This window comes from Argopecten irradians, chromosome 16 (genome assembly GCF_041381155.1).
Source record: "Argopecten irradians isolate NY chromosome 16, Ai_NY, whole genome shotgun sequence".
NCBI classification, from domain to species: Eukaryota; Metazoa; Mollusca; class Bivalvia; order Pectinida; family Pectinidae; genus Argopecten; species Argopecten irradians.
The window spans coordinates 9512519-9526610 of NC_091149.1; the positions used below are offsets into that span (position 1 = coordinate 9512519).

The following is a 14092-nucleotide window of genomic DNA, read 5'->3' on the forward strand; positions in this document are numbered from 1 at the left end:
ATCTTAAGCTGTCAAGTACCAGGCTTTAGATTCAGCTTGTCTCACTCTCAAGGGAGTGAATGATTATTTATAATAGGATCTACTTTCTACATTGCATAAATGTAACACTACATTGATGTGATGCTTTGGATTATTTCATATTGGTACCAGATATTTTTGTCCTTGACAAGACAACTTTGATTCTATTTCAGGAGGAATCTTAGTACACAAAGCCTCGTTTGGGGACAAGCTGCCACAGCCAGGAGAGAAAACAAATCAATGGACTCCGACGGAAGATGTTGTGTTCGGTAACCTTAGTTTTAAGACACTTCAGAGCAATATGGCCAAGATGGGCATGAGTGTCGACAACGTTGTAGAAGGAATACATGAAAAAGTAGAATTCACCAAAGAGTCAAGCGCCAGTCAAGGAATGGATACAAAACCGTTGTTAAGTAGTCTGCCAGACGTGGTTCAACGCACAGACTCATCACAGTTGATTGAACACGTAGCCGAACTGGACCAACCAGTTCAATTGAAGGATGAAAATGTGATTAAAAGTTCAGGTTTGGATTCACCAGCAAGAAGCATTGTGATGAGCCGATCAAGTTCAGAAATGTCGTTAAAAAGCAATGAAGGTACTGGTACTGTGTTAAGTGATACTGGTGTGGGGTCAGGACAGGGGTCAGGTGTGGCCTCTTTAGGTGGTTCTTCTGAACACCTGACAGGTAAGGAAGGGTCACTTCCTGGCTCCCTCGCAGACCTACAGGACCCAAAGACATTCACACTAGGAGCTGCAACTGGGAAGAAAAAAGTGACAAAAGCTAGTTTTTCTCAGAGTCATTCCTCGTTAATGGATTCGGCGGCGTCTGACCCCTCTGACCCCCTCAGTTCTCTTGATCCTTTATGGACGATCCACAAAAAATAAACAAGGAATATCTGGTTTGTAAATTTGATATCATTTCAGTCATTGTTTGTGTGATGTAGTTTTAATTATGACACTGATCTTCAGAGCGTTTGATGTAAAGTTTGTTATGTTAGGGTTCAGTTGAATTGGAGAATATTATATAGTCATTTATCTTTGCGGATCAAAATTTTGATGATTTGATTTAAAAAAAAGTTTTTTTTTTAATTTAGTGATCTGCGAAATCGCAAAATGCGATCCCCACAAAAAATAATTGACTAGTCTATACAGTATTTGTTATCAGAAGCTTCAATGAGAATTTACTCAAGACATGATACCTGATTATTTGCTGTAAATTTTCTTTTCTTCACTGTAAAGTGACATACAAAAAATGTATTACTTATTTATGAATTATAATCTTTTCACTGACACAGTATCTTTAATATTGTATCTCTAATATATATTTCAATTTTTTTTTCCAATTATGAGTATAGAAGTTTTATGTAAATTTGAATATGTAGCAAAAATATTTGTGCATGTTGCATTTAACAAAATGAGAGAAAAACCATGGATTTGTTGCAATGAAAGGGATACCATCTTTTCATCTGAACGACGACATGCCTGTTATTAAACAAGCTATTATCAGAGTTAGGATGTCCCTATCTCTGAAACAGATCCGTGTTGACTGTTCATGGCTAGATATTCTGAGAGTTTACCTAATGAACACTTGATGAACACAATTTGTTTGATGGACAAGCTTCCTGTGATATGTGTTATACGTTGTACAAATTAATGGTGTTTTGATGTGAGACTTTGTTATTGCTTATCAGTAGACCTTTGGTTCAACACTTTATTTTCACAAGATATGTTTTCACTTAATGTCTTGAAAGTGCTTAAGTGTGAATTTAAATCTTTTACAAACGTATTACGTACTTTCATGAGAGAGCTTGAGTGTGAATTTAAATCTTTTGCAAATATATTTCGCACTTTCATGAGAGAGCTTAAGTTTGAATTCATATGTTTCACAAATAACTCTTGAAAATTAATTACAAAAAAAAAACCCAAAAAAAATCTTAACCTTAGTCATGAATATGTTGAAATCAACTAAGATGCCAACTTTTAATAGTACACGTGGAATAGAATGGTGAAACTCTGTCAGAAAACAGATACTGTATTCTTATTTTTTGCTTTAAGCAAGTATAAGAAATTTTGGTAGGGTTACAGCTTTCAGTATAAAATCTCATTCAACATCTTACAACTATCTTATAAAGTCTCATTCTCCATATCATAATATTGTTATCATTCGTCAGCATAATATATTTTACCATTATCTTATCTCCTTGATTGACTATTTTTAGTTCACCTTTATTAGGTGAGGGGCGAGGCATCCGTCTGTTTGTTGCTAAGTTTTCCATTTAACGATATATATCTTCACGAAAGGTCTAGTGACCTAATATTGGGTTGGTAGCATATACTGGGATGAACGACTACAAAGTTTGTTCAAAAGAATTACCTTGACCTTTATTCAAGGTCACAAGGGTCAAATATATGTGTAAGATATTTCTTTAAATTTTAAACAACTTGTTTATATATATCAAATATTTATAACAAAGAGGTCTTGGGGCAGTAGCATATTTGGATGAAGAGCTGTTAAGATTGCTCAATTATTTAAGTGAGATTGACCTTCATTTAAATCCATCTTGGCTAAATATGATAAAAAAATTTAAACAACTTCATAATATCATTATTATGTATCTTGGCTTTATTATGAATTAGGACAGTCATTTATCAGGTGAACAACTCGGGCCTATTGGACCCTTTCTTCTTTAATATTGATAGTCAGTCCCCATGAGTCAATTATGTTTTCAGGTATTTGAGAATTGTATCACAAGCTCTTTGTTAGAGTAACAAATAAATTCTTGACCTATTTCTTTTAATTCTAAGCCTTTATGATGCAAATGTCATAATTTCGTCAATATATATGGGGATTTGGTCGACATTCTTGTATTTGTATCTACAAATATATTTTTCAAAAAAATGCATGATTTCTTAACACAGGTTAAGACTATACGTTACATTTCTAATCTATACAAAACATGTATCAATACTTACAAGTATTTAGGGGAATGGTGCAATTTTTGTAACTATGCTAAATACAAACTGTATACTGTTTGAGTTTCCGTTAATGTGGTTATGGCGCATTCAAATAATGTTTTAAAACAAGAAACTGTTAATGATGATTTGTCCTGAATTCTCAAGATATTGAGCAGTGCGTAGAAAATAAGTGAGTTAGAAATCATTGAGTCACCTATCAACAATTTCACTATAGCTTGAATGCCAGTGTTTTCATGCATTATTTTCTTGGTTGACTTTAGGGAGTGAGTTGAAACTAGACATTTATCAACAGAAAATGGATGTTTGTTGATTTTTCATCTTCCAAAATCAAGGAAAGAATTGATTTAATACTTAATAATATGTTTCGACTATTTTTTTCTAGGTTGTTAAAATTATGTATGTATATATATATATATATATATATATGGAATTAAATTTGAGGTTATAATTCTTATTTCTTCTCTAGTTCTAATTGTGTTTCTCCAGCTTTAAGAGTTGGTAATAGCATCTTTTGATAGTAAATATCAAAATTATGTGTGCAATGTGGTTATGATGTACACAGTTTGAAGGTGAGAAGATACGGTCACGTTTTTTTTTTTCGCAGTAAAGACTAGATGTTTGTGTGATGTGCCTACACTTAGTGATGAAAGTGCTTTTAAGAGTTCTGATAAATTATAAAGTGCTATTTTGAGTGCTTACCATCTTTGATACTCAAGTAGTTACATGTACTATTACTGTCGCTATATCCATCCCTGGACCATTCTCAACATTCCAGGGGTTACTCTCACTGTCGTTATATCCATCCCTAGACCATCCTCAACATTCCAGGGGTTACAATCACTGTCAATATATGTGCCTCTGGACAATCTCATAGTAAAACTGAAGGTTCTGTGTGGTGATAATAGATGAGACAGGTAGTTTGGTCCTTAATTTGATGTGGATCAAAAGGATTAAATTCTGGTACACTGGTGACTGTTTAGCTGTAAGCCAAGGAGTATTAAGGATGAGCACTTACATACTGTAAACATACTTATTTAAGCACAATCAAGTATTAGCGCAAAGTATCGATGATAAACTTATGTTTATGCAATGATGAATCCCCATAATCACAATTGCAGCTTTATAAACAACATACAGAAGATTCACTAAGCCCAATGATATTTTAGCGTATAATTTTAGGCAAAAGAAAGCGCTGAAATAAGATTACAGCTAATATATGTATATTTACAGTAATTATGAGATATGAATTACATATAACCAGTGTAGCGTACTCTTGAATATAAATTTATATATTGTATACAGCATTATTCTACTTTATTATTTACATGTCTGTATAGAATATTGTATTATGATAAAGCTAACGGGACTCATTCAAGTACAACCTGATACCTGATAACGTTTGTGCGGGACTACTTTCTATTGGTGATGGAATGACATCAAAAGATAACATCCTGCTTAAATTTTCATTTCAGCGGAAAGATTAAAAAGAGTGACGTTCCATGACCACTGGAAATGCTAGTCCCACACAAACGTAATCGGGTATCATATTGTTTTATGAATTAGCCCTATTTATCAGCACCTTGGGTGCTTACAGTTTTGTTACACAAAGGGCATTTTTTAGCACAACAAATTTCTAATATGTTAAAAAATTACAGCTACTGATCCCTAGTCCTTGTTTTATAAATAACATGTGCCTCACGATACTTTACATATCTATTTACTGTCTCCGCTTTATCTGTTTATAATGTAATATAAGTACATGGATGTGGCGCAGTGGTAGAAGGCGCCGGTATGTTTGGCTAGGCGATTGGGTGCCGTAGATTGTGAGTTCGAGGCCCGGATAGGGCACGAGTCAATAAATTGTCATGCTTTGTTAAATTGTGTTTCTTTGATATTTAATGTAAGTACAGTAATATATTGATTCATGGAGGGACACGAAAATGGTTGTAACTGTGGCTAAAACAGCTGACCTTCCATGGCCATATTACTGTTCTTTTGTTTTTATTATAGCAAAAAATTGCTTTTCCATCGTCTACTTCTAAAATTTATCTTCAATCTCTTGATTGGTAGCTCTTTTCCTAGCACTTCTGTCTATAAGCTGGAAGATTTTCCGCGATGACTTATATATGTTGAATGCAAATCAAGTTGGCCAGAATATTTTGGTTCTCAACAATAAATATAATTATCTCCCTTTGTTTGAGAGTTTCTGCCCTTTGTTTTCATTGGGTTGTGAAAGTGGGATTAGGGAACAGTGACCAAGTCAAACTACACATAACCTTTATACAGGTCAAGACTGAAAGTGTAATATTATAATATATAAATTATAATATAGCTGTATATATATTTCACAAAAAATTGATTGAACAAAAACGTGGCATATTTTATCATTCCTAGTTTCTATATATATATAACTGTATTGGAGTCTGATAACTGATCAGGCATATGTTCATGGTTCAATATTGTTTACTTGTACTTCTATCTAAATATGATGTGTTGTATGCATATTATGAAAAACACTGCATTGTGATATAATGATGTAACCTCAAATTAAATAAAATTTATTTAAATCCCAAGTACTATTTGTTACGTTGATGTTGTGTACCATAAACAGCATATATTTATATATATAACTAGAGTTGTATCTCCTGTATTATACTGTAAACTAAATTTCTTTTGCGATCTCAGTAATCGCGTTAAAGTTTATTATTGTGAATTAATATCTACGTCATTTATATTGACCAGAATGTTCAATTAATTTTTAAATCTGTGAATGTTAATCTTCGCAAACTTGTTTTGATATGGAAAACGCAAATTTAGTAGAAAGAAAGTTGGTTTAACGTATCACATATACTGAATAGGATTATCTTGCTATTGCTAGGAAAGAGATATCTCATATGTGCCAGATAATGACATGATGTCATCAATACATGCATGCGCAATGACCATTATTTTTTGACCATTTCATGTAAATTTTATCACTGCCTTGATCAGATCAACAAGGTATTGAACTCGGGAACCTCTGGATAATTAGCCTGACACTTAATTGATTGAGTTTCCGAGGATCACGATTCCTTCGGAACTATTGTTAAGTACTTCATCTATTTCCAAGTTCTTACATAGGTGCCAGAGCCAGAAACTTGGAGATCTCTGGATTATTTATATAGTTTGACACTCAACAGATCAAGGTAAAGATTGTGGCTAGTGTTGACCAGTGTTATCTCCCCTTCCAGGTAATAAGAACACAGGATCTCTGGATTTCTGGTCCAACCCACATCCAAATGAGTTAAAGAGAAGTTCTCATTATCTGAGAGGTATATTATGACTAGGGTTGACCAGTGTTACATTTAGATCTCCCCTTCCAGGATAGAACACAGGATCTCTGGATTAGTGAGCTCAACTTGATTTCTACTCTTCTAAGAGGAGAAGTCTTCTCAGAAGATCTTCCACCTTATTGATGGAAGAGCATCCAGAAACAGAAGAGCTACAAATCAAATGTCCAGAAGTTATATTCTAGAAGCAGAAGAATGAGAGGCAAATTGAGTTAGGCTCTGGTCTGACGCACATTCAATCGAGCCTTAGAGAAGTTCTCTCTAGCCAAGAGGTATATATAATGTCTAGTGTTGACCAGGGATAAATTTCTCTACATTACCAGGTATATATAATGATAACAAGAAAACTTCACGTTGATGCTGAAATAATTTATTTTTATTTATTTATTATGACAATTACTCAATCTTGTTACAAAATGGATTTCATTTAAAAATATTAACTTTAGAATTTAATAGGAAAATTTCTAAATCAGTCAGTCACATCAGAAAAATATATCTCTTTAATTATTATTGCTTAAACTAAAATATATTTAATATGATTTCAATGATATTTAGATATTTGGCTAGTAAAATTATCTCGACCTAAATTACTTTAAATCAAAATTCAATCATGCATACATATAAAACAAATTCAGTAGATAAACAATACAAAGTTTTCCTGGAGTTCAGTCACAAAATATTATTAGCATTTGAGTACAATCACAGGTATGGTTTGATGCATGTATGGACCAATTTTTGGTGACAAGTCCTAAATAGACAGGATTAATTTGACACTTTCATTTTAAGTCACAGTCCTTTTACAAAATCCGCAAATTTTAATCATCACAAACTTGTTTTGAAATGGAAATCGCAAATAAGTAGCTGCGAAAGAAAGCTGGTTTATAATTACTAACAATTAGGGAAATGAATTGATTTGAATATTGACTGAGAATGCAGATGTCCGGTACCGGTTTATCAAGAGTCCACTTTAAATATTTGTGTCATTTAAATATAATTTTCCCTCTACCCTTATGTATATGTACCAAAACGATAAATGTGAAAGTTTGATCATATATATAAACTAATTATAATAAAATAAATACTGTTTATATAATATATCAGTTTAAGAACTCATTAGGATATATGCTGAACTGTCTAGCAAACTGAAATTCAAATGAATAAACTTATTAATTAACTAGCTATACATTTTTGTAACAGCTATTAAAATTACTTCAATGTCTTTTTTCATAAAAAAGTGTTTTTACTTTCCAATATCTGACACAATAACGTTCCTTTCCATTACTTTGATTATTTTCTGCAGTAAAAACTTCTTGAAACAAAAAATAATTCATGTCATTGTTAAACTTATCCACCCCTGAAATTTCATAATGGACTGGTCTATTCTTTTATTTAGAAGAGTCTAAATGTGTCTTCAGGGGTGAAGAGGTTAAAACATAACCAGTTGAGAAATGACTTTTGAAACTTTTCTCCAATTTTGTATTTTAAGATGGAGTGCAATCCTTGTATAAATCATCAAATGTTCTTAATCTTTTAGACATATAGGTAATTATATCAAACATTGTTTGATAATACCTGGTCTTTTTTAATTCTATGATTTTGTTTTTAATTCTTATGGTTTTGTTTTTCAAAGCTTCCAAAACTGGTTGTTTTGTAACTTCATGGGTTTTGATGATTTAAAAGGGAAGCATATAATTGAAAAAAAACATAAGTTTTGCCAAAACGAGATTGTCTCAGCATGTCCCTAATCTGTTTACATATGCATGTATCAATCAAATATATTATCTATAAGTTAAATGGCAGTCCCGTATATTTTCTTGCTGACCCTTTATGAACTATCAAGTTTGTAATAATGCTGGAGATTTAAGGCTGGTCGAGAACCCCAGTGATATGTCTGAAAATCGATCATACAGCATTAGATCCTTGAAGCCTTCGTATACCACCTCGTAATCCACAACACACCGAGCATTGTCCAACACATGATGTAAGTTCCTGTTCTCTTTGTTTCCGTTTGACTTGTCACTTTTTCTACAAGATGCACAACCACTAAGACCAGACTGAATGTCCGAACCTAAAACATTTCCAGAGTTTCCGTAATCGACAGCCACTGTTTTGTTCGGAAGTCCTTTGGTCGAGTATCCGTTGTCAGATGGATGGAAACGGTTTGGCTTGTTCCCGGTACAGTGTTTAACGAAAGTTTCTCTCAGTGAAACCATGGTAAAGAGAGAGAGAAGTCCATCAATTGTATTCTTCAACACAGATAACCCATCACTACTCCACCGATCGGTTGTCTTGGCCATTTCTTCACGTCTGATAGAATCTACGATGACCGTATCTACTGGCATTTCAGCAGTTTTATTACACTGGCCGTGAAGACATCTCGGTACCGATTCTGGAAGACTTGGATGAGGATAGGTCAAGATCGCTGGACCGTGGACCATGACTGCCGTCGACATGGTACTGACTAGGAGGGTCGAGCCAACCATGGTCAGCACACCAGCTAAGTAGGCCACTGAACTGACAAGAACCACCTGTAGGACAAAAATTTAAATTTTAATTATTTTTCTGCCTGCATATTTTGTCAAAACAAACTCAAAAACAAGATTTTTATAGAATGGCTATTGATTAACTGGCATTATTTTTAGGGACAAAACAATATTCATTCAATAAAACTCCTCCTTAATTACAAAGACATTACCTCTACTAAATGTAATTTTTCAGCAAAAACTTCACGTAATGGAATACATTACAAACATTGATAATGTCATTTATCAATTTTGATGCATAATTCCTTGCTTATGAAAGATGTATTGCATTAAAAGTTTTCAAAAAATATTGACATATCTCTCTATCCTTGTGATTCACTTAGCTAGTTCTTTTCACAATTTTGCGGGACATGGTTTTTATCCAAAAAATTTAATCTGCAAATTATTGAGAAATAGCATACAAACAAATATACCCCAAAAGTTAGATTATGGAAATTTTATACCTTTTAAATTAGTATTAAATTATATTTTCTCATTTCAAGTCAAAAATGGCAAACATTTTGATCTGCATGAATAACCAGGTTTACAGCATTTAAATGGATGGAAAGATTCTATACCCAGAGCAAAATCTGTAAAAGATCCTATTATCATTTACAAAGAGGTAGCTTACCTTGGAGATTTCCTGACTGATAAAGTTCACTAGTTTGGCAAATTGTGGATCTTCTGATAGCACCATTAGATCTGTGTATGTAAACCATCCGCGCTGTCTGGCTTGTTGCAGGGCGATTCTGTAACACAAAGGTCATTTAACTTCCAACAATGATCCATCAATTCAAGAGAATTAAATCAATTATATAGGATTTGTTGAGGTCAAGGTCATTGTTATAGATTCTATAATTATAAAACTGAAGCTATATCGGTAAATTTTTATATTAGAAAGAAATTTGGTTTATCACATAACTGGCCTGTCCAGCCATGTGATACTGCCATGTCATGAATATCGTAAAACACAAGTGTGATAACACTATTATGACGTCACATCTAGTTTTGACGTCATAATCTATATATGATTGTCTCAGTAAGAAACATCATTTGATAAATAGAATCTTACACTTGTGACCATGTCATGATATGAAATGTATCAAACTCTTTAAATAATTTGAAGACATGCTACTCGCCTAAAGACTCGTGGCATATCAAGTTATTGAACTTGATAACTTTTATAGTTATTGATTAAATTGCCTATCGCCTAGCCACTCATGTAAGATCCTCTATTTACAGTCAACCTAATTCATTAAAGATACCAACCGTCTTTCCAGGTCATGAAGGATGTCGTAGAATTCTTTTGGTCTGATGAACAGTTGCCAGTCCTGTAATGACCAAAATTTTCTCTTGTTCATTAAATGTTTAAAAAAAAAGAGAGACAAGTTTTAACGTTTTACTGTGAAACATTAAATGTTCCGGATACAAGTTTTAATGTTTTACTGTAAAGCATTAAATGTTTCTGTTACAAGTTTTAATGTCTTACTGTGAAACATTAAATGTTTCTGATACAAGTTTCAATGTTTTACTGTAAAACATTAAATGTTCCGGATACAAGTTTTAACGTTTTACTGTAAAACATTAAATGTTTCCGATACAAGTTTTAATGTTTTACTGTAAAACATTAAATGTTTCGGATACAAGTTTTAATGTTTTACTGTAAAACATTAAATGTTTCGGATACAAGTTTTAATGTTTTACTGTAAAACATTAAATGTTTCGGATACAAGTTTTAATGTTTTACTGTAAAACATTAAATGTTTCGGGTACAAGTTTTAATGTTTTACTGTAAAACATTAAATGTTTCGGATACAAGTTTTAATGTTTTACTGTAAAACATTAAATGTTTCGGATACAAGTTTTAATGTTTTACTGTAAAACATTAAATGTTTCGGATACAAGTTTTAACGTTTTACTGTTTTACTGTTTGTAAGTTTTGTTTTAATGTAAAACATTAAATGTTTTGGATACAAGTTTTAATGTTTAACTGTAAAACATTAAATGTTTCGGATACAAGTTTTAATGTTTTACTGTTAAACATTAAATGTTTCCTCTACAAGTTTTAATGTTTTACTGTAAAACAAGTTTGAAAGTTTAAAGGTGATGACAGGTCCTGAAGAAACGCTTTACACAGGCGAAACCGATCAACAGAAAATAAAACTACAAAAGTCATCACTCTGAAGCTGTTGTGATTGTCATCACCATTTGATTTTTACCTTTCCCCGATCACCCTGCATACCCTCAGGTATCCAGTGGAGGAGTGCAGGATCAATGAATAACCTGCCTCTATCCATCTCTTCCTTCTATGTTTGAAAATTTTGTTGAATCCAAAAATAAGTTTACCATTAATACTACACCTATCATCAATATTAAAACAGGCAAATTTTAAAATAATAATTTTGATATTTGATTTTTCCTGGTGTTGTCCTTATATGGGTTTTTTCGAGATCCTAAAATGATATGGGTATCGTACAATTCATCGTCAATTAGTTCCACCTTTTGGTGATCATGAAATCATGAATGCATGCCAAATGATGACATCATAATCACCTGATGGTTAAACTAATTGATTGTAAATTAATTGTACTTTACCCACATTATTTTAGGATATCAAAACCCTCATTACCTTTGTCAATTGACAAAAGAGATTGAAGCACAACACCATTTCATGTTAAACCTATTTGTTTGCCAACTTACAATCGCGGAGAGGAATTGTCGCTCCATTTCATTTACTTCTTCCGTTTCTAAATCAGCTGAGGCGGCCCACTCGTCATTAAAGACTTCGTCGTCGATCCCCTCATCGTACAAAAACTTAGAAGCCATCATCTACGAACACAAAAGACACACAACATACGGTAAACATCATTAATGGTTGGGTATTAGATACACATCCTATTAACAGCCAGAGTCATATAAGGACAGCACTTGTGAATGCATGTTTTGAAGGAGTGCAGTGTTTTGTGTTGTGGCTCTATGTAATAGTGGAAGTTTTGTCCTTGTTACCAAAATACTGATGATTGATTCCTTTGGCTGTCAGAGGTCACTGTCAAACTGGAGTTTGGCGACCTTTCTCCAATATGGCAAATGATTATAACATAAATTGTGATAATTTTTTTTTCACATCTAAAACAATGCAAAAAAATGGGCAGCATTTAAATAATTAAATTAAAAAATAAAATATGAAGAAATAAAATAGGTTGGGGTTTTAGAAATCTTACACAAGACGGAGCAAACTGAAGATTAATTTTTTTTTTAATTCCAAACATGAAATTTCAACTTTTTGTTTTCATTTTCGGTCAGCTCCTACCTAAGGCAGGAAAATTTACAGGTACGCTTACCACAGATATCAGGAAGAGGTCAGAAGAGGAAATCTGTTGTAGGTAGGCAGGGTTCCGGGTCTTCAAACGTTTGACATACAGCATACTCATCATTACTGAGCATGGTGACATACAAGCTTGTCTGAAACATTGAAAAAAAATAACAATATAAAGTATATTTTTAACGTTGCTTTCTTTGCAGATTGGAGAAAATTATTAATGATTTAGGTATCGATAAATATTTATATACCATGGTGACATCAAGTATGCAGGGGTGTAAAAATCCATTAGCCCGACGCCCGGGGCTACCGAATTTTCAGCTTGGGCTAGTGGAAATTTTAGCCATACTAGCCCGGGGCTAGTGACTTTTTTCAAAGATATTTCAAATCGAAAAACATCAAAATTAAGTCGAAATAACACTTCAAAACATTGCAATTCTATGTAATATTCGTATCTAACTTTAAATCTTAATCTGGAGTCATGTTGTCTAATTTATTGACGACTGTAGACAGGTACAGTAGGCCCTCCCGATCGCCACAGTGAATAGTGATGCAAAGCATTTCATATGAAAGTGACGTAATTGCAACACAGGTTCAAGAAAAACGATGTTAAAGAACTGGAATCTATTCCTCAAAAAGTCGGCAGCAAAGCCATGCCTGCAGTATGTAGCCATATTTTGTTATGGTTATTTTTAATTTGGTTTCAAAGGTCGGGAATCCAGAAATCCGATTCAGGAATAAAAAAAAAAATCTATGAAAATTAGATTGTGCATTTCTAAAAATATCATAGATTAAAGAATTTCTCATGTTAGTGAACGGGTTTGAACAATTTAAAATAAAAACAGTCTTCATGTTTATTTGAATTTGATTTAAATAAAAAAGTAGATGCAAATAATAATAATAAAAAAAATAAAAATATTTGAATTTCTACAGTTATAAAAAATACTGGTATCATAAATTTTCCTTTTTGCTGGGCTAGTAGATATTTAGGCCGGGCTAGTGAAATTTTGGTGTCGACTAGCCCTGGGCTAGTGGTTTGAAATAAATTTTTACATCCCTGGTATGGACTGAAAACGTTTTCAAATTTTAATGTCACATTACTCTAAATGCCACATTTTTGTCTGACAAATAGAACACAATATTAAGAGGATTCCACTGTGCCTTATCTAGTAAAACTTTCAGGTGGTCATGGGTAACACAGTAAATCTTAAAAGGTTTTTTTCAGAGATGACACCTGTCAGACTAATCTGGTCGGAATGATAAAGACAGAAATCCTTAAAATGACTGTGAATCAGTTGGTTTTTCTGGAAATGGGATACAGGGCTAAGTAAACAACCTTTCAGTATATTTTAGTAATTTTTTTTTGTGCCTCGTAAACCTGTGATCAAACAAAGACAATTTCTGCTTTCACATTGTAAATGCAAAGTATATACAGATGTATAGTAATTTATTTATTATTTCATTATCATTTCAGCTGTGAAATTACGAAAAAGTAAAAAGCTTAATTTTCAGTTAAGTATCTGAGGAAAAAATCAGTCTATTAGTAAAATAAAGGAATAATATCAACAAGATTTAGGCTGATCAGCCAAAAATCTTTCAAATGGGTGGAGACTACAATACAAGATATTACTTATAAGTTGACAAGAACATTTCCTATAGCTTTCATTCTACAAACTTTCATGTGGGTTGAGGACTATAAACACAAGGATTCCAACTTAAAAAAGATAAACTAGTGAAATTGAGGCCTTTTAGTGTTTTTAAATCAACAAACCAATTACGTGGGTCGCTTCAGAATATACATCCGTTTTTGAGCCTATGTAAGCCTATTGGACATGCCTCTTGAATGTATACAACCGATAAATTTCTGTAACAACATGGAGTGAGAAAAACAAAATGAAATTTTGAATTATCATACTCAAGTAATTAC

General features: G+C 32.8%; 2 protein-coding genes across 2 annotated transcripts in view; one reads left to right on the forward strand and one right to left on the reverse strand.

Annotated features, from left to right (window-relative positions):
* Positions 1–5569, forward strand: part of LOC138310990 (tyrosine-protein phosphatase non-receptor type 23-like) — a 39015-nt gene extending 33446 nt beyond the window's left edge. The window contains 1 exon segment of the mRNA XM_069252404.1: positions 192–5569. Within this exon segment, the coding sequence (XP_069108505.1) occupies positions 192–904 (713 nt within the window). The 3' untranslated portion in view covers positions 905–5569.
* A 1103-nt stretch (positions 5570–6672) lies between these two features.
* On the reverse strand, positions 6673–12334 carry LOC138311005 (protein CNPPD1-like). The gene is made up of 5 exons (XM_069252431.1): positions 12188–12334; positions 11547–11675; positions 10116–10177; positions 9478–9595; positions 6673–8852 (listed from the first exon to the last, which is right to left on the reverse strand). Exons 1-5 carry the CDS (start codon positions 12296–12298, stop codon positions 8160–8162), a joined length of 1113 nt encoding a protein of 370 aa, XP_069108532.1. The 5' UTR covers positions 12299–12334; the 3' UTR covers positions 6673–8159.
* Positions 12335–14092: the final 1758 nt, after the last annotated feature.